The sequence below is a fragment of the Sinocyclocheilus grahami genome, unplaced genomic scaffold (genome assembly GCF_001515645.1).
Source record: "Sinocyclocheilus grahami isolate Dianchi unplaced genomic scaffold, SAMN03320097.WGS_v1.1 scaffold1327.1, whole genome shotgun sequence".
Lineage (NCBI taxonomy): Eukaryota > Metazoa > Chordata > Actinopteri > Cypriniformes > Cyprinidae > Sinocyclocheilus > Sinocyclocheilus grahami.
The window spans coordinates 41,063-63,525 of record NW_015506506.1 but is presented as its reverse complement, the minus strand read 5'-3'; the positions used below and the strand labels follow the sequence as shown (position 1 = coordinate 63,525).

At 38.4% G+C, this 22,463-nt stretch overlaps 1 protein-coding gene across 1 annotated transcript in view; it reads right to left on the bottom strand.

The window, feature by feature from the left end:
• Positions 1 to 21,159, bottom strand: part of LOC107569257 (protocadherin-11 X-linked-like) — a 201,048-nt gene extending 179,889 nt beyond the window's left edge. Inside the window, exons 1-4 of the mRNA XM_016255294.1 lie at positions 20,677 to 21,159; positions 18,230 to 18,814; positions 12,736 to 13,683; positions 10,961 to 11,185 (exon numbers count right to left, since the gene is read on the bottom strand). Coding sequence (XP_016110780.1) covers positions 10,961 to 11,185; positions 12,736 to 13,683; positions 18,230 to 18,814; positions 20,677 to 21,159 — 2,241 coding nt within the window. The remainder of the gene's footprint in view (positions 1 to 10,960; positions 11,186 to 12,735; positions 13,684 to 18,229; positions 18,815 to 20,676) is intronic.
• Positions 21,160 to 22,463: the final 1,304 nt, after the last annotated feature.

The following is a 22,463-nucleotide window of genomic DNA, read 5'->3' as shown; positions in this document are numbered from 1 at the left end:
AAGACAAAAAGGTATATAAAAAAAAAAAACATATATATATATATATATATATATATATATATATATATATATATATACTTAACCTCATGTTGTTCCAAAGCCATATAACTTTCCATCTTCTGCAAAACACAAAAACACCTCCATTGTCAAAATATCTCAAAATATCTTCTTTGATGTTCCACAGAAAGAAAGTAAGTCATACAAGTTTGGAAAGACATGAAGGTGTGTAAATAATGACAAAATTGATTTTGGGTGAACTCTCCCAACCTCTTTTAACATAACATAAAAAACCTTAACAACATCATGCCATTTATAAATAAATACTGCATTGCACAGATGTGACACAAAAACGTTACCTTGCTAGAATGACTATGCAGACAAAATGAAAAACAAGCCCTGGAAATTGAATTCTGATCCCTTGTTTTAAAAGAATGTATTTCTAAGACAGCATCCTCCTGAAGATTAGTGTATAACAATGTTCTTCAATTGAATTTCGAGAGCATTTAATCAGACAGCAGTGTATTCATTTTGAAGCTTTTTAAAAATTTCCCTTTGGAATAATAAGCCTATACCACCTGGCAATCCAAAACAAACAAGAACGACAATCATGTTTAAAAAGCAATTCCTAAGCACCCGAAAACCAACAAAAAGCTATATGGCTGCAGAGACCCATTTAGGACAATCTCTCCTACATTTGAATGTGAGAAACAGACTTTGTAGTGCAAAAAACACACTGCTCAATTCTATACTCAAAGAAATGTCTGCATACATACAGCATCACAATTCACATCCTTAATCAATAACATTAATATCAGCTATCTCAGAGCAATTGTATGCAAATCCATGCAGTCTAAAAATAGTCATCACTGTGTGGCTTGTGAATATTTATACAATTGTACTTTTAACCAATGGGCACATTTTAACAAGCCACAGCGACAGCTGTGTCTTTGAGACACCGATTTTTGAACACACAAATGTAGAAGTGCAAAAAGAATAGCATGATTGAATTATTCAGTTTGGCAGAGATTTGTCAGCAGGCGCACGCAGCACTGCCTTGAGTGCAAATAACAGAGACCATCTTCCAGTTTCCTACCCTGCTGCACAGAAATGCATAAATAGCACTACATAGAGATAATCAGCAAACCCTTTGGGACTTGCACACAATATTCTCAGTTTGCAGTAATTCCCTGGTGTACCTGATCATTTATAACGACGGACGACTCTCCTGCACCCTCAAATCCCGGCCCCATTCTGCCCCTCTCTGTGTGTGATGTAATACTGAGGACACAGGATATGATCGATATGAATTATAAATACTCTCTCAAGACATATGTTTTGTTGCACTTCCTCCTCAAAATAAATTTTGTCATTCTAAAGTCCAGGCGATTTATTAATTCATGAGCTCTCCTATGGTGCAGTATTCTCATAGTCAGCACCTGCCGGAGAGGTACTTTCATAGGCATTCACAGTCAAGTAATGCAAATCCTCACTGGTATCACTTTCATTGTGCTGTGCCTGGCAGTGCAGCTTGTTTCAAATCATCAAGTTTCCTTAAATTAATCAAAATTAAATGTGACTCTTTATTTATTTTTAGATATAATTTATGTATTTATGCATTTGTTCTTTCCCACCAACACTCACAGGAAACGAAAAGCAAAAAACGGGTTTCTGAGGGTTGTAACACTGTGGAAGGTCAGATGTAAAGGTAAAGTGCAAACAAATGAGACATTAAAAAGATTGTTCACCCAAAAGTTACACTTTCATGACATTCCAAAGGGGGAAAAAAATGCATCTATTAAATAAAAAAATACAGTAAAATATGTTTATTTTATAAAACAATACTGTAAACTCTAATTACAATTTAAAATAACAGTTTAGTATTTTAATATATTTTAAAATGTAATTTATTCCTGTGATGCAAAGCTGAATTTTCAGCATCATTACTCCAGTCTTCAGTGTCACATGATCCTTCAGAAATCATTCTAATATGCTGATTTGCTGCTCAAGAAACATTTATTAGTATGATCAATGTTGAAACAGTTTTTCTGCTTAATATTTTTGTTGAAACCAGGATACATTTTAATCAGGGAATACAAAAATCAAAAGAACAGCATTTGTTTGACATAGAAATCTTTGGTACTGACCCCAAACTTTTGAACGGTAGTGTAAACGAACATTACCTCATTTTGTGTGTAAATGATTTTCATTTTCTGGGTGAACTGCACCTTTAATATGTTGAAGGTTGTTCTAGGCTAATGCGGTCAATCCCTGAGGCATCTCCATTATTAAGGCCGTAACTTTACAGACTCCGTTAATAAGTCTCCTTATTGACAGTTGCTTTATTAGATTATGAGCAAACGTGCAGGTCTTTCAGCTTTGAGCACACCACATGAAGCCACATAATCCACTGCATGCAGCTAGCATTTCTATTTGATTCGGTGGGAATTCTCATTCCTCTAAATGCTGTCAAACAAATAATACATTTAAGCTCAATGCCACAAATCAAGCAGAGCCAACACAAGAATCTCTCCTCAGCTGTCACAGTCAATTTGAAGAATAACAATGGCTAAATTACATATATTTAAGAAACATAATTTGCCAGCAGATGGAGACCAATCTGTTGGAAGATTTTTGCCCATTCTTTAAATCCAAAGACAGTAATACAACTCTCTGGAATACTTGATTGCGATTGGTTGATTGCAGCGTTCTGCACTCAGATTTGTATAACGACCACTTAACTATAATTGACCGTTGTACAAGGCAAATGATTTCCTACATAACTGTGCTAGTCTCTTGTGTTTTGTACTTTTGTATTTTCTCATCTGATAAAATGTTTACATTTATGCATTTGGCAGACGCTTTTATCCAAAGTGACTTACATTGCATTCATGCTATATTCAATCAGCTCATGCATTCTCTGGGAATTGAACCCATGACCTTTGTGTTGCTAGTGCTGTGCTGGTGTCGAAGCAGCAGCCTGCTGAAGTTATCTTTTACATATCTGACACTGAATTGTTAAACATGGTTTCGTATTTATCGGAAACGCTTGTGCAAGTTGAGTGAGCAAAATTAGTTTTATGATGTGCTTTGGTGATGGTCTTATCATTTAGTTCTTATGGAAGAGTGCATGCCAACATCGTCATGAATGTACAGAGTTTAGCACATTGAGAGTTTGCATTGCGATATTAATAGCTGGTTTTGTAATTTGTGTACTTCCATAGACTGCAGTGTACTTGTGAGTTTAAAGAGCCCGTGTGGGCTAACATGACTTCTGTGTTTTATATAGGTTTTAATTACTGCACCACAACATTTAGCTTAAAGTGTCACAGTACAATAAAAATAAAAATAAAAACATATATAAAGTAATAATTAACATAAAACATACCAATAAAAATAAAATAAATATTTTAAAAGAAAATAAGTTAAATGGGAAATAAAGTAATAGTTAACACAAAACATAACACAGAGAGAGAGAGAGAGACCTCATAGAAAAACTTCCCCCCCTTAAAAAGGTAATCAAAATGAATAAGTAAATAAAGTTAACACTTTACAATAAGGTTCCATTTGTTAACATTCGTTAACGACATTAATTTACTTGAATAAAGAAGTATTTTTCATTGTTAGTTCATCTTAATTTATGCTAATTTCAACATTTATTAATACATTATTAAAATTATTTATAAAATGACATTATATAAAAATTATTTAATGAACCTGATCTTACAATAAACAGCTGTATTTTAGCAACTAGCATTAACAAAGATTAATAAATACTGTAAAAAATAAAATACAATAATATATATTACTAATTGTTTTTTAATGCATTAACTAATGTTAACTAATGGAACCTCATTGTAAAAAGTTACCTAAATAATATAAAAATCAATAAATCTAATAATAAAAAAAATAACATTAGAAAACTACAATATAGAATCATTAACACTAGTCATTTCAGAGTGTTGGACCCCACAGTATATTAACTTAAAATTGGTTGGTCAATAAATGACACATGGAAATGTGCAATACAATGCAAAAGACTTTAATAAACTTCCAAAGCTCAAACATACATAAAACAGTTATATACAGTTTACTTCACATGTTGGCAAATCAAAGTAGAATACAAAGATAATGTAAGGTGCTTCATTTATAATGAAAGTGGTTTAACCAACTCCTTACATGAAAAGAAAAGGTCAATTTGTTACTTTTTTCCCCTCCCCTCTCATTCGTTGTCTATGGCAAATATCCAGGCATGTCTAATTGTTTCTTGCACAGTGCACAGTTTTATGTGTGAGTCATTCTGTGTTACCTACTCCAGAGCGTTACACTTGACACCATTAAGAAATCTGATACCTCTGCAAGAATAAGAGGTCAAACATTTGGGCCCAAGACACTTCTACAAATCAGTCCATTTGCTAAAAAGGAGTAAATTACTGCTTGAACAAAAGTGCTATCCAGTGAAGCAATTTATTAGTGATGTAATAGTCATTCAAGATGGAAATACCCGACTGTTGAGTTTCACTGAAGAGAGCTTTAGCTGTGGGATGCTTATTATCACGACTTTAAAGTGCTCATGTGGGGTGAGTTCTCGATTTATCGTAAATGTATTGCTGTTGACATAAAATCTGTATAGTCCACGTTGTATTCTCGTGCTCGGTACTGTATTTTCTACTTTTAATATACTTTTATTTTAAAAACTTTTTTTTATCTCCGGTTGTATGAATACATAGCATGTCAGTTTCAGAATATACGAACACCCAGGTGATGTAACTAAAACCTACCATCTCGTATGACAAGATTGCCGGAGGCTTTCTATTCAAAATCAGTAAATACATCTCACAAGTTATATTGGCTCTGGTAAAAGCGGACTACAACATATAAAGGTCAGACCCGGTGTCCCTTTCTACTGCGTACAAGGGGATTCTTTGATTAGGAAGCGGGAGCGCTGTCGCATATGATTGCAGCCTAGCTAAGCATTAGTGCTCGTTTTGAATCTTCCACGTCCCAAATTTGGAGGTAATCAGTGACAGAGCTAAAACGTACAGGTACCTCCTATGGAGGGCCATGCATTTCAATGTAATGTCAATGGAGTTAGCCGTATCACTACCGTGATCTATCGGATACGAGCACAGAATGAACAAATGAAACAGTAAAAGCAGGTGAGCAAAGGATATGAAAAAGGAACAACCACCAGGCGCATCCAAGTTTCATCGAACTTTGCCTAACGTGTCAATCAAGAAAATCAGTGAACAAAATCAATAAATAGACACACAGACGACAAGGACTGTGCTGCTGCTATACATAAATACATATCTATATAAACATCCTATACAGAGGTCTTTGCCATATACATATTCCATTTGGATAAGCAGAGTGGAGGTGTCTCTCGTGCCCTATTCGGTGAAACCGGTGAATGAGGACAAAAGGGGTCAAACAAAGCATTTCAAACCTCCTACATGTCACAAGCAGCGTTTCGGATGGTTAAATTAGTCTGGCGTTACTCTCTAGGACTCGTTTGAGGCTGGAGAATCTGTACAGTTCGTGTTTTCACCTCTTCAGTGAGTGCCTTCCTCTCCCTCCCTCCCTCTCTTTAGGAAATGGCAGCTAGAGATTGATTTTTATCCTGTGGGAGCGAGCTGTACCTGTGCCACAGAGTGTGCCATAGAGTGGTGGTTTCAGTGCCGTCTCCTGTAATATAGAGAGACAGACAGATATAGGGAGATTGCAGTTACAAAATCATCTGGCTTGCTAAGCTGCAGTATGTACTGTGTAAGATGATAATGAAGACCTCTCTCTCTGGACATATACATTCACATGCATACATAGAGAGAGGGAGAGGAATAGCATTCTTCACGGAACAGACAGAGAGAGGTTGGTGTTCTTTTTATCTAGTCAGATTTACCTTGAAGAATGCTGGGAAAAGTGACTAGTCAGTGCATGCAGGTAAACCAAATTGCTTTTTGCTCCAAATGTGCCGTGACACCCACCACACTACAGCAACACTCATTCATTAATGACAACAGGAAGCTCATGTGACTAAAACACATTTATTTTTAAGATATCTGGATAAGTGGTATAATACTTTAATGAACGTGTTTAAAAAATATGATAAACTCAATTAATAAGGTTATATTTGCTTCATTATTACTCAATCTGTTAAATCCATCATTGAAATATCTGCGAGCAGCTGTGGATGTGTTCAATCTAATGAGCATGTGCAAGAGGAAAGTACCATTTCAAAGCTCTTTATATAGTAGATTCACTCTTCAGCAATGCTAAATGAACATTGAGTGACTTAAAAAAAAAAGATATTGCAGTGCAGCTTCACTGGTAGAACACAACGCCAGTGATGTCATGGTCATGGTTCGTTTCCTAGGAAACACAAATGTGGATAAAATGTATACGAATAAATTTGGGTTTATTTGGGGAAGGAAAAAAAAAAAAAAAAAACTCAGACTGCTGTTCCAGCTTCAGAAATGCAAAAACACAAACATGTATTTCTTAACCTCATGTGTTTTCAAGATTCCTTGATGAACTGAAAGTTTGAAAGAAAAGCATTTATTTTTGTAACATTATATATATATATAAGTAGACATTACAAAAAGTAGCTTTAGAAATAAATATTTAGTTTGATTCAACTTAAAATGTATTACACATATAGGCAACAATGGCCTAACATAAACTATAGAACATAAAAAATAATAATTTGAGAAATATCTCAATATTATTATTATTATTATTATTATTATTTTCATACAATGAATGTCAGTGATTAACAAAACAGCTTGGTTACCAACAGACTTCAAAATATCTTATTTTATGCTCCGCAAAAGAAAGTAAGTCATACAGTTTTGAAACGACATGATGGTGAGTAAATGATGACAGAACTTTAATATACATATATGGCTGGACCTAAAGTAAAATTTCATTTTACTTAGGATTATCTGTGGCAGAATCAGATGGTTAAAAAAAGGCATAAACATACATAAAACTTGAGAACTTTAAACAAACGTGCAGAATATATTACTAAAGGCCAAGATGCACAAGAATTGCTGATGGGCTAAACGTTGCGGGAAATCGCCTGGGGTTTGACACAACTGGATGTAATCAATAGAGAGAGAGAAATTCAAGAGAGATCAATCACTCCATGTTCTAAAAAATGTGTTTGGTTATAAATCTAGGCACATCTGCCCTAAACCCAGCAAGATTCAAAAATGAAGTTGAATGTGAATTATTGAAATGCGGGTGGGTGAGAGCACAAAACTGTGGACTCAAGGACATCCTCTCCCATATTTTATGATGTTTTTGAAATGCTGAATGTACCATGAAGCCTGATGCAAAGAAAATGTGTTTGACTGTGAGGCCCCATAAGCCCGTGAGGGCATATTCATACCAGTCCAAATGAAGACGGGTTTGCAAGTAACATGAGGTTAGAATGGCAAAGCTACTGACCTCAAATACACCCCTGCTCTGAATATAGAGGCCTTATAGCGTTTGATTTGACTAGAGTTCTTGCATATTCATGGCCCTGCCAGGGATCAGTCAAGTACGGCAGAATTGACTTGATCTGTCACAACTAAAGTGTGTATTCAGACAGAAGCCCCCACCACCACCGGAGGGATTGACCTCTAAAATCACTGTCTGAGAACAGGGAGACGGAAGATAAAAGAAAGGCAAAGATGAGTTGAAGGGCTGGGAAAGAGTTTCGTGGTGGTGCTCGGAATGCAGAATGGACCTCTGATGGTATTATGAGCCATATGGCCCATAAATATGTTGTATTTTGACAAGCTTTTCTTTGATGCTGACATCATTCCCAACCCTGCAAAGCATCCAATTGATCTTCATCAGCGAGTGTTTCCTGGGAGAAATGCATCCTTTAATGGTCCCTACAAATGTTCTTGCACCTATTCATCATGGCCAATTCAGACATGATGTTTCTCAGACATCGAGACGGGGTCGCTAAAGTTAAATATTGCTGACATTTGTGTCACTGCTTTACAGCTAACATGAGACACTAGAGATTTTTCACCAAATATGGGGCCAAACATGATCTGATATTCTAGATTATGTCAGTAATGGCTCTATCCAAGTCGTGGTTTACAATGACTACATAAGAAGAAATATTAAAGACAATAGCTAATATATGAAAGCAAAAATGTAGCTTTACAGAGAGTATGAAATGGTTAGATCCGGAGGGATTGACCTCTAAAATCACTGTCTGAGAACAGGGAGACGGAAGATAAAAGAAAGGCAAAGATGAGTTGAAGGGCTGGGAAAGAGTTTCGTGGTGGTGCTCGGAATGCAGAATGGACCTCTGATGGTATTATGAGCCATATGGCCCATAAATATGTTGTATTTTGACAAGCTTTTCTTTGATGCTGACATCATTCCCAACCCTGCAAAGCATCCAATTGATCTTCATCAGCGAGTGTTTCCTGGGAGAAATGCATCCTTTAATGGTCCCTACAAATGTTCTTGCACCTATTCATCATGGCCAATTCAGACATGATGTTTCTCAGACATCGAGACGGGGTCGCTAAAGTTAAATATTGCTGACATTTGTGTCACTGCTTTACAGCTAACATGAGACACTAGAGATTTTTCACCAAATATGGGGCCAAACATGATCTGATATTCTAGATTATGTCAGTAATGGCTCTATCCAAGTTGTGGTTTACAATGACTACATAAGAAGAAATATTAAAGACAATAGCTAATATATGAAAGCAAAAATGTAGCTTTACAGAGAGTATGAAATGGTTAGATACAACATAAAGAACACTTTAATTCAGAATTGGAGATGATTCAACACTAACTTTCTTCTAATAGGTTATTTCAATAGTCTATGCCTGTCAAAAAAATACAGGATACCTTTAAGATGTACAGAAATAACATGTTTAAGGCATTCGATGTTAAACTCAATATCTTTAAAAACTTGAAAAGTTTTAAGTTTATTTCTGCAAAAAAAATTAAAATAAAGAATAATAATAATAATAAAGATACTAGCAATAATAAAAAAGAAAGAAAGAAAGAAAGAAAGAAAGAAAGAATGAAAGAAAGAAATCCGGTCCAAACCTGCCCTGTGGTAGGTTTTGAACTGCTGTTTTGAACTGGTCAATGTCATTAAGAAAGCACTCTTTTTCTACAATGAATAAAAATATGTAAGTAAATAAATAAATAAAATCTCACTCTCTTCGTATTCCCCACATACCCACTCACACACACAAACATATTAATTTGCTGCAGTAGCTATGGTATTGACAGTACCAGGCACCACAAGGCACCATCTGAATAGGATTTTAATCACAAACATTTCAAGAATCTGATGCAAGGTTTCAAAACCTTCAACAAATATTGCTGCATATTTAAAAATATACAAAAGCAGGACAACTATGTCAGGGCAAATAACAAATCTAACCTGAATTATGTGTCATTCCATAATCTTACTATGTAAGCAGGCTTATGTATAATGCACCATGGCAGAGCATTTCTTTTAACTGTATTTTAAAATAAAGGCCTCATGGTGAAAATGGAACATTAGCTATGTGTGGGTGTCACCTTAAATTACCATGCGCACAATGTATCTGAGTGGATATACCGTAATTTGTAAGACATATGCAGAGGGGGATTTTCTTCAATAAGGACAAGAGCTCACGGTGGATGACATTATATTAAAGAAAAAACAATACAAAACACAAGATAATCTGTGATTGAATGCTAATATATATATATATTTTTTTTTGGTTTGGGGGTTTTTATTTTATTTTATTTTTTGGGGGGGACGGCTAGTTGCAGTGTCCTTTCTAGTGTCCTATCACTATCTACATGCTCAGACTTGTTTGAATTTAGGCCCCTGGAGTCTCTTCAACTTACATTCCTGACCCCAGTCCTGTGCTTTCTAACCTGCCTGAGAAAATGGCTACACTGCAGACTCAATGACTGGTCATTAAAAACATGCAGTTGATAGGTAAAATGAATGGTGTTCCAAGCTATTAGTGAATATGCTTCTATTTAAGTCTCACGGTCCCACAGCTCTGTCTTCACCTTGATCTCTCTGACCTACAATCACACAGCACAGTCTTCCACTCTGCGAGAAAGACCAATTGCCGCAGCAAGGCCACCTCTCTATCCACCCCAATTTACATTTATGTCCCTCACCTGCTTTTATTTATTAGCTATTTTGCATTTGGCGCATCTCCTCTGGAACCATAGACTAGCATACTAGTATTCAAATGAACCTTTGTCTCATTAATGCCAGCAATTTTCCCCAGAGACAACTTATAATGTTTCCTTTGGACTGAGTTTGAAATTCTATTCAAAAATAATCAGCCTTTCCCTACTATGTTACAATTTTCAGCTCTAATGAGTTCTATCAAGCATTTCTGTGGGAAACAATTGTTTTAGCAGTGTGCATCTGTTCAGTTGTTCCTGTGGAACACAACCCTATATTGTTTGGTTTTCTGTCAAGCATGCTTGGTTTTGGCATGTCAATCAAGAACAAACATAGCTGTAATCTCAAGCTAGCACTCTTGTTTTTGTAGACACAAAAAGTTGTTTTGCTAATAATTACTCTTTAGAATTAAACGCCTGATTGGAAGAAGAAGAAAAAAACATCCTATAATCAAAGCCATCCAACATCTCTCTATATGTCACAGTCTTCCTAATATGTACAATGTTCCGTCAGTTGATACATTGTGGCATTTTTCCTACAGTCTTCTTCAGTGAAGACGTGAAATGCTGTTTTTGCTCACATGAGCACACAACCATAAAACCAACAACCTCCCAGTTTTTAAGTTTCATATTTTCATTTGCATATTGCATCCTGACATGCATGCATCTTTGAGCCCTTGTTGAAGCTCAGCACATGCGGCTGTTACCCTCCATTCTACATCTTTCTATCAGAAGGACAGTACAAATGGGAGCTGGAGCAGCAAGTGGTTTAAGAAAGGAACTTGTGAATTACCTGTCTGGTGTGGATTTGTCCAGGTACCTTGTAGCCCCCTTGACAGCTGCACTCTGAAACGCTGTAGGGGTCAGAGCTGCTGGAGGAACACTTGGAGAGTGAGTCACAGCCCACCACGAATGTGTTGTCCAGTGGGAGTTCCTGAATTACATGATGCTTCTTGGGAGCCACAGGGGTCTCTGGTTTGATCTGGAATGCTGGCTGAGGGGAAGCGGATTTGTAGTGCTTGGCTAAGTCAGGACTGTCAGGTTTGAAGGTAGTTGGTGTGGTAGCCCAGTTGTACTTTCCCATTGTCTGCTCCTCAAGTTCAACAGGGAGGTCTAAGGTGCCATTGATATGCTCATGAGTAGAGTCATCATTCTTGGCTTCCTCAATGGTTACGAAATTCAGCAGCAAACTTTTTGGGGACCTCTTCTTCTTCTTCTTTTTCTTTTTAATCTGCCGGCCCTCCTGGTTGGGTGATACCCACTCGCCACTCTGTTTACTCTTCTGGACAACTTTGTGTCTCGGTGTCTGTCGACAGCGTACCAAAGCAGTCACAAAGATCACCAAGATAACGGTCATAGTCGGCTAGTTGCAGTGTCCTTTCTAGTGTCCTATCACTATCTACATGCTCAGACTTGTTTGAATTTAGGCCCCTGGAGTCTCTTCAACTTACATTCCTGACCCCAGTCCTGTGCTTTCTAACCTGCCTGAGAAAATGGCTACACTGCAGACTCAATGACTGGTCATTAAAAACATGCAGTTGATAGGTAAAATGAATGGTGTTCCAAGCTATTAGTGAATATGCTTCTATTTAAGTCTCACGGTCCCACAGCTCTGTCTTCACCTTGATCTCTCTGACCTACAATCACACAGCACAGTCTTCCACTCTGCGAGAAAGACCAATTGCCGCAGCAAGGCCACCTCTCTATCCACCCCAATTTACATTTATGTCCCTCACCTGCTTTTATTTATTAGCTATTTTGCATTTGGCGCATCTCCTCTGGAACCATAGACTAGCATACTAGTATTCAAATGAACCTTTGTCTCATTAATGCCAGCAATTTTCCCCAGAGACAACTTATAATGTTTCCTTTGGACTGAGTTTGAAATTCTATTCAAAAATAATCAGCCTTTCCCTACTATGTTACAATTTTCAGCTCTAATGAGTTCTATCAAGCATTTCTGTGGGAAACAATTGTTTTAGCAGTGTGCATCTGTTCAGTTGTTCCTGTGGAACACAACCCTATATTGTTTGGTTTTCTGTCAAGCATGCTTGGTTTTGGCATGTCAATCAAGAACAAACATAGCTGTAATCTCAAGCTAGCACTCTTGTTTTTGTAGACACAAAAAGTTGTTTTGCTAATAATTACTCTTTAGAATTAAACGCCTGATTGGAAGAAGAAGAAAAAAACATCCTATAATCAAAGCCATCCAACATCTCTCTATATGTCACAGTCTTCCTAATATGTACAATGTTCCGTCAGTTGATACATTGTGGCATTTTTCCTACAGTCTTCTTCAGTGAAGACGTGAAATGCTGTTTTTGCTCACATGAGCACACAACCATAAAACCAACAACCTCCCAGTTTTTAAGTTTCATATTTTCATTTGCATATTGCATCCTGACATGCATGCATCTTTGAGCCCTTGTTGAAGCTCAGCACATGCGGCTGTTACCCTCCATTCTACATCTTTCTATCAGAAGGACAGTACAAATGGGAGCTGGAGCAGCAAGTGGTTTAAGAAAGGAACTTGTGAATTACCTGTCTGGTGTGGATTTGTCCAGGTACCTTGTAGCCCCCTTGACAGCTGCACTCTGAAACGCTGTAGGGGTCAGAGCTGCTGGAGGAACACTTGGAGAGTGAGTCACAGCCCACCACGAATGTGTTGTCCAGTGGGAGTTCCTGAATTACATGATGCTTCTTGGGAGCCACAGGGGTCTCTGGTTTGATCTGGAATGCTGGCTGAGGGGAAGCGGATTTGTAGTGCTTGGCTAAGTCAGGACTGTCAGGTTTGAAGGTAGTTGGTGTGGTAGCCCAGTTGTACTTTCCCATTGTCTGCTCCTCAAGTTCAACAGGGAGGTCTAAGGTGCCATTGATATGCTCATGAGTAGAGTCATCATTCTTGGCTTCCTCAATGGTTACGAAATTCAGCAGCAAACTTTTTGGGGACCTCTTCTTCTTCTTCTTTTTCTTTTTAATCTGCCGGCCCTCCTGGTTGGGTGATACCCACTCGCCACTCTGTTTACTCTTCTGGACAACTTTGTGTCTCGGTGTCTGTCGACAGCGTACCAAAGCAGTCACAAAGATCACCAAGATAACGGTCATAGTTCCAGCTATTATGGCAATAACAACAATTACGTAGCCATTGGTCTGGGGTGTCACGTCGTTGTCCCCAATGTTCCGCTCCAAAGGAGTCTCCAAACTCTTGCGAAGTTGCTCCTGTATGAACGTGGAATTGGAGACAGTATCATTGACAAACAAATGGACAAGGGCGATTGCATGTAAGGACTCAGGCTGTCCCAAGTCCTTGACCTTTACCACCAGCCTGTGGAGACCTTGATCTGCTGCTACAATCTTCTCCTGCAGAGTAATATTTCCTGTCGTTTTGTCAATGGCAAACAGTCCTCTCGGTGACCCTCCAATAATACTGTACTGCAGCTCAGCATTCATCCCAGTGTCATTGTCAATGGCAAATACTCTGGTCACCACTGATCCAGGGCTGGTGGTTGAAGGTACTAGATCATATTCATTCCATATTTACTTGGGTAAGCATACATCAATGCTAATATTCCTGTCTGCAAATATCACAGAAAGCCTTTTATTGACCCTTATGAAATACATTTTTCTTCCCTGACCTTTTCTGACTCCTTTTCTTAAAAATGTAAAAACCATTTGCCAGTCTGACAGAAAATTGCAGATTTAACATTCAAAAACAACATTTTCAACCAACAATTACAAGTAAATGAGCCACACTGCATCTCAAAGTATCCTAATGAAACAGTGAGTTCTAGCCCTATCCTCTTGTGTATTCTGCTTTCCTGCACACAACTTATTGTTTTATCCAACTAGCAAGATTTAGTGTATGGAAGACAGCTTGTGCAGTTTCAACAAGTTCATATGTGAAGAAAGAAGCTGAAAAAGGAGTCAAAGAGATAAGCTTCCATTTTAAATATACTGCAAGACCACCACAGATTAAAGAAAAGTGAAAAACCTGAACATTAAAAAAGCCTTTCTCCCAGCAAGGAGCTAAATCTAGGCATCAGCAAAGCCTGAGAAAAATTAAAACAAATACATATGTAATCCCCCAGAGAAACCAGCTTCGACTGTTTAAAATAATTGCCTTCCTTCCTAACTAGCCCTAATATTTATGATTACAGATCAGGCTGCATGGTATGGCAAAACATCACGCATATTCTATATTTCCGCGGTTGGCAAGCGAGGGAGACAGGGGAACAGTGCCTGAATGAGAGTCAAGCACATTTGTGAAACAAAGAGTCTCTTTGAAGCTCTTTCAGTCAAAACCATTTCATGCTAGAAAAAGAAAAGGCAACTTCCTTAAGAGATAAGCTTCCTGCCTCACATAAAGCTGAGAAAGATTACTCTGTCTAGGCACATATTTCAAATGTGATTACGATACATGTATGCATTTCCCATGCCATGGCTAATCTTGAATAATTTAGTCTGGCACTAACAAACCACTTTTTATTGGCACACTGCATGCAGCCACAAATGAACTACAATGGCAAATGACAATTTATATTTTGGATTGACAAAGTAAGCTTTGTACATGCTAAAATCATGTAAGATCCCCATTTGGTGGTTCTTGGCACACATTAGTGACCATCTGTGGTCTACTGTCAGTACTACCAACACATGCAAAAACACACATAGCAAAACGCATCCAAGTACAGAATTAGCATTAAAATGGAAAGGTTATAAAAGGAACCATTTGGATGCCTACATATATTAGCACATGCAAAACAGCTTTCTTCTTCATTGAAAAGTCAGCACAATTCAACAAAAGTGACTGACGTGAAAATGTTTATGTAAGATTCAACACGTAAATCTGGGAGAAGCAGATCTGTTTGGTGCACTTGTGATTATGATAAAGGTGGGTTACAGTTTGTCAGTTACGAATGCATGCATGGTGACCATAAGGGCTTTTTTTCACTAGTTATCTTTGCTTGTTTCATATTTATACAGGGAGCTAAAACATGGATTAGTTAATGAGTCTGGTTTTAAAATGGCTAGTAATGAGGAGATCAATCATAATTTTTCAAGCCAGGCCCATAGAAAATTAGGCTGGGGAATTCTGATTATCTTTAGACAGACTCAGGTAGAGTAAAGATAACATGAATCACAGTCCCAAGGGAAGTGACAAATGTCTGAAATTAATACAGGTAGTGCATAAGAATCTACATATTCATACCAACTGACCCATAGAGCATTATGAGAGACACATGGGATGAATCTCTTTTGTTCAAGTCGAGACTGACAGGGGATGATACTGGGTATGAGACGATGCCAAAAAACTTGCTTAAACTGAACCCAATTGCCTGGTGCAATCAAGAAATATATGCAAAAGCGAATGTCAGTTATAAATAACCCATAGAGAGCGGTATCTTTACAGTAGAATAGTAGGAATCAGTAAGCTTCATTTTGCATAGTTCAACCCCAGAGTTTGTCTCAGCTTTGCAGACTGGCTGAAGTATCTGCTGTATGAATCATTGAGATGACCTTCTACAGCAACGACTCAGAATGAACTCAGTATCAACAACAGATAAACTGAATATGTTAGATCCTTGCACCATTGTATTGTGTTATTATGTATTATTATGTAAAGCCATAAATATTTAATTTACACTAAATTGTCTGAAAATGTTGTCATCTTTTTTTGATTCACTATGAATTATAATCAGCCATTTGCCAGTAACTAAAACACAAGCGTTGTCTCCTTGGTGAAACTTTGGCTGAAGAATCAGCCAGAAATTAGGCACAAATGAAACCTGGAACCAACTGACAGGTAGTAATGTGATTAGAATCTGCTAATATATCCCCAGCGTCCACTATTGTCCAGAACAGTAGCAGAAATCAGTTTACCTTATCCACTCATCCTTCTAGTTAATGCTCTTTTACTCAGACTGATTCTCAAGGGAGTGAAATTTCAAAACATTTGTATTAATGAGAATCTATACTCTCATAAGCTAATTGTTATAATTAATAGTATTTATTTTATATTCTGTAAGCATTTCATGGGAAACAAACCTTTTGTGAGAAGTGTCAGAACCCTTCAGCTCAACTTCAGGCACAACAATTACCTCTTTTTTCAAAGAGGATGATATTTTCTCAAGAATCAATCGCAAGCCTTTGTGGTGAAATATTCATGGAAACTCTTTATGACATGCTACTTGTCAGCCCTTGATCATTAATGCATCATTTGACTGGCTCTTCTCATTGCCTTGAACAGAAATAACTGGAGAAGTGAGAAGTGAGAAGTTAGAGCTTAAAAAATTAAATAAAATCACACTTTCGATAAATTATTTAAGCCAAATTAGTTTAACTTCCAAGCTAGTTTCAAATCGGAATCAGACACAGATGAAAACCAAAATACTCAAGGCTGACCTTGACTCCCCAAATAAGCAATCCAATGGAGACTTTGCTGCAATGAAAGTCCTTTCGAAAAAGATCTAAAATGTGACGCAGATCTAAAATGACAATGCCAGTGGTCCCAGGTGATTAAAAACACACAAATGGCTTCAAAAGGAGAGAAACGGCTTTCTTAATGTGAGGTTAGAGTGGTTAAATGGCAGGGTAAAAATAACAATGAGTTGGGTGGAACCCACAACAGAAAAGTCAATATCCTCATCCCATGAGCCTGATCTGATCCACATGCCTCCAGATAGGACTTTGTAAAGAGGTTCTCTTTGAGTGATAAAATCTCTTCTAATGGAAAGTCCTCCCCCAGCCATGCATGGCATTACTTTCTGTAGGCTGACCTTGATAGTGTCCAGGGGTGCTTCTGTGCATCGTTCCAGGTGACATGGCAACACTAATGCTGATGGAACAATTAATATGGCGCCGCAATTAAAACCAGGGTAGGCAATAACGGCCCTCTGTGTCATAAGCGAGGGCTTCCTCCTTAGGGGACATGACTGGAATGAGTAAAGAGCAGAAGAGGGATTGCTATCAGAGCTCTTTCAAAGCTATGCGTGCAGCAGCTGTGGCCCACAATGCTAATCTTGCAGCTCCATGCTGACGGTGAGCTGGTCTAAACCATTACTGTGTGGGAGTTTCAGAGATTCGTACTCTCATAGGACCATGCAAGCGCAGTCCAAGAGGTGGATTCACGGCCAGATGCTGCTCGTGGGAGGCTTTCAACAACCTCAGAGGATGAAACATATCCTCCCTTTCCATTTATGTTTACTTAGATCTACCCTCACCTAACTCGCATGCATGATTCATAAAAAGAAACACTATACTTGCAGACGAAAAACAAATTAAATCATCTGAAAGGCAACAGAGCCTTTACATATTTATTGTAATTTTATGAGGCAATGCACTGGTCATTTCCAAGCACAGGCAATTGAGAGAGCCGCAGCAGGCTTGGCATAGAGGGAGAGAAAGAGACTCTTTAAAAATGCAAATTGGTAACTTAATCAGACATGAAAAGCAAGGATTCGCCTAATTCTCAAAAGAAAAGGTACAAATTACTCTTTCACACTTTAATGACAATCTTGGGCTCTTTGTTTCACACTGTATTTGAATTTCACACTGTATTTGAATTTTAATTAAAATACAGGGCGACCTTTCTAGGGAATACTAGTTCATTCATTGAACTACGCTACGTCATAATCTTCCGCCTTGTGACTGACAGCCCAGATGTATGTGAGTGCGCTTAGTGACTTTTTACCACTTCTGGGGTTAATGGGCCTTCTGACACTGTATAAAATGCTAAAATATATACACATGCAACATATCACCTTCTGTATATATTTGAATAGCACGCATACCATTATCCTACTTTTCAGTTTGAGCGGACTATATTAAGCCTCTGAGAATATTAGTATACGCTAGTTTCTCAGAAGACATCAGTTAGAAGAAAGAACTATTCTCCCCATTGTTCATATCTATCTTCATAATTAACAACTTACCTAACACAAAACAGAGGAAATTACTTTTAAAACTATTTTTTATTGCTTACTGTGCTATTTTTATTCTGGACATTAAGGGCCCATTAAATGGCGGTGTCACGTAATAAATCACAGCTGAACGTTGAACTCACCTTGACAAGCTCGTAGTGTTGAATCCCGTTGATCCCTATATCAGGGTCAAATGCGGAAGGGACAGGGTAGCGGCTGTTGATGGCTGTGTTTTCTGGAATGGAGATGTTGATAACAGTCGATTGAAAGAGCGGGGCGTTGTCGTTGATATCTTCGACGAGGAAGCGGATCTTGACAAGTCGGAAAATCTCGTCGGGTAGCACGGCGACCTCGATCTCGTAAAAGCAGCGCTTCTCATTGAAGACTCCGGAACAGAGTTTCTCACGGTCGATGCGGTTGGCTGTGGTGAAAATCTCTCCTGTGCTTGCCTCTACCTTGACCAAAGGCACATCACCCGTCTTGTAGACAGGTTTAAACTGCAGCGCTGAAGACAGTTTAATGTCTGGATCTAGGTTCAAGTTGAGGTCTTTGCGCAGGTTTCCGATGCGCACATTCTCCGGCTGCTCCTCTTTTACGGTGTAGTCCTTCTCTTGAGCCCGGCACATCAAGAACAGGCAGGTGAGTAAAACCACCAGAACATGGGCCTCACTTGCCAAGTCCATACTCAGAGTAGGTGCTGCACTCTCTTCAAAGATCTGCAAAGTCTGCTAGAGGAAGACAGGTGGGAAAAAAGAAAGATGGTCATACTCACAACCGTAAAACACAGTTTTGATACAAATAGATTTTTGATCCTTTAAAACATTAACTTTGTGAGGGAGCTTTTTCACTTTTTCAATAGATTAAAGAGATTAGTTAGCCAAATATATATACAATAGTATGTTCACTCTCGCACCCTCATGTACTTCCAAACCTGTATGTCTTTCTTCTGTGCAACACAGAAAGAGAACACACACAAAAGGGAAAATCTGAAAAAAAAAAATGCTGGTTGTTCTTCTTCCATTTAATGAAATTAATAGAGACTGAGGTTTTAAATCTTTATCCATGTTCAGGAGAATAGCAATGTGAACAAATTTCTCTTGAGTTGGATCTTTTCAAATGACTCACAAAACTGTTCACAAAACTGAGCCACTGGACTGATCCGGTTCACTGTGAGTCAACTTACTGAATAAGACTACTACTAGACATAGTAGTGAATAGCTCACACAGCAAAAGATGGTCATACTCACAACCGTAAAACACAGTTTTGATACAAATAGATTTTTGATCCTTTAAAACATTAACTTTGTGAGGGAGCTTTTTCACTTTTTCAATAGATTAAAGAGATTAGTTAGCCAAATATATATACAATAGTATGTTCACTCTCGCACCCTCATGTACTTCCAAACCTGTATGTCTTTCTTCTGTGCAACACAGAAAGAGAACACACACAAAAGGGAAAATCTGAAAAAAAAAAATGCTGGTTGTTCTTCTTCCATTTAATGAAATTAATAGAGACTGAGGTTTTAAATCTTTATCCATGTTCAGGAGAATAGCAATGTGAACAAATTTCTCTTGAGTTGGATCTTTTCAAATGACTCACACAACTGTTCACAAAACTGAGCCACTGGACTGATCCGGTTCACTGTGAGTCAACTTACTGAATAAGACTACTACTAGACATAGTAGTGAATAGCTCACACAGCGGTAACACAGTTAGGGTTGCCAACCGTCCTCTATTAGCCGGGACGTCCCGTATTTTGGGCCTAATTGATTTGTGCCGTACGTGACCTCCCTTGTGCCATTTTTTGACTGCTGCGCTGATCTAACCACTGACTGATACAACAGCAGCAGTGCTGATCACTTGAGAATGATCACCGATACCTGTCATCATCCAATCACAGCCTCCTTCACGCAGTATAGGTTAAGTAAATCAGAAATCGTGAACATAACTGTTCGAGGAAGGCTGCGGAACCCTCTGCCGGCTGGTCGCTCCCGCCTCACAGCACGCCAATTCCATCCGTGTTTTCACTTCAGTAAATCAGTTGGGCTCTTTGTTTCACACTGTATTTGAATTTCACACTGTATTTGAATTTTAATTAAAATACAGGGCGACCTTTCTAGGGAATACTAGTTCATTCATTGAACTACGCTACGTCATAATCTTCCGCCTTGTGACTGACAGCCCAGATGTATGTGAGTGCGCTTAGTGACTTTTTACCACTTCTGGGGTTAATGGGCCTTCTGACACTGTATAAAATGCTAAAATATATACACATGCAACATATCACCTTCTGTATATATTTGAATAGCACGCATACCATTATCCTACTTTTCAGTTTGAGCGGACTATATTAAGCCTCTGAGAATATTAGTATACGCTAGTTTCTCAGAAGACATCAGTTAGAAGAAAGAACTATTCTCCCCATTGTTCATATCTATCTTCATAATTAACAACTTACCTAACACAAAACAGAGGAAATTACTTTTAAAACTATTTTTTATTGCTTACTGTGCTATTTTTATTCTGGACATTAAGGGCCCATTAAATGGCGGTGTCACATAATAAATCACAGCTGAACGTTGAACTCACCTTGACAAGCTCGTAGTGTTGAATCCCGTTGATCCCTATATCAGGGTCAAATGCGGAAGGGACAGGGTAGCGGCTGTTGATGGCTGTGTTTTCTGGAATGGAGATGTTGATAACAGTCGATTGAAAGAGCGGGGCGTTGTCGTTGATATCTTCGACGAGGAAGCGGATCTTGACAAGTCGGAAAATCTCGTCGGGTAGCACGGCGACCTCGATCTCGTAAAAGCAGCGCTTCTCATTGAAGACTCCGGAACAGAGTTTCTCACGGTCGATGCGGTTGGCTGTGGTGAAAATCTCTCCTGTGCTTGCCTCTACCTTGACCAAAGGCACATCACCCGTCTTGTAGACAGGTTTAAACTGCAGCGCTGAAGACAGTTTAATGTCTGGATCTAGGTTCAAGTTGAGGTCTTTGCGCAGGTTTCCGATGCGCACACTGCTCCTCTGCTCCTCTTTTACGGTGTAGTCCTTCTCTTGAGCCCGGCACATCAAGAACAGGCAGGTGAGTATAACCATGGGCCTCACCAAGAACAGGCAGGTGAGTAAAACCACCAGAACATGGGCCTCACTTGCCAAGTCCATACTCAGAGTAGGTGCTGCACTCTCTTCAAAGATCTGCAAAGTCTGCTAGAGGAAGACAGGTGGGAAAAAAGAAAGATGGTCATACTCACAACCGTAAAACACAGTTTTGATACAAATAGATTTTTGATCCTTTAAAACATTAACTTTGTGAGGGAGCTTTTTCACTTTTTCAATAGATTAAAGAGATTAGTTAGCCAAATATATATACAATAGTATGTTCACTCTCGCACCCTCATGTACTTCCAAACCTGTATGTCTTTCTTCTGTGCAACACAGAAAGAGAACACACACAAAAGGGAAAATCTGAAAAAAAAAAATGCTGGTTGTTCTTCTTCCATTTAATGAAATTAATAGAGACTGAGGTTTTAAATCTTTATCCATGTTCAGGAGAATAGCAATGTGAACAAATTTCTCTTGAGTTGGATCTTTTCAAATGACTCACACAACTGTTCACAAAACTGAGCCACTGGACTGATCCGGTTCACTGTGAGTCAACTTACTGAATAAGACTACTACTAGACATAGTAGTGAATAGCTCACACAGCGGTAACACAGTTAGGGTTGCCAACCGTCCTCTATTAGCCGGGACGTCCCGTATTTTGGGCCTAATTGATTTGTGCCGTACGTGACCTCCCTTGTGCCATTTTTTGACTGCTGCGCTGATCTAACCACTGACTGATACAACAGCAGCAGTGCTGATCACTTGAGAATGATCACCGATACCTGTCATCATCCAATCACAGCCTCCTTCACGCAGTATAGGTTAAGTAAATCAGAAATCGTGAACATAACTGTTCGAGGAAGGCTGCGGAACCCTCTGCCGGCTGGTCGCTCCCGCCTCACAGCACGCCAATTCCATCCGTGTTTTCACTTCAGTAAATCAGTTTTAGTGAATACGAACAACGTGATTATTTTTCATGAGTCCAACATCCCGCCGCGCAAGAGACATGATCAGTAAGGGAAGTCGTCTTTCACTATTGTAATGTTGTTAAATAGAGAAAAACATTTTATATTTAAGTAACTAATAGCATAAATCTTAACACTGGACCTTATTCTTGAAACACAAAATGACCAATGAAAAGGTGTCAACCACCAAAAGCAGCCCGTATTAAATCTATAAGCTGTCTTTAATTGAAAAATACGCATTTTCATGCATGCTATATATAACAAACAAGCAACTCTAAACACAGTGCATATGGACTACTTTTATG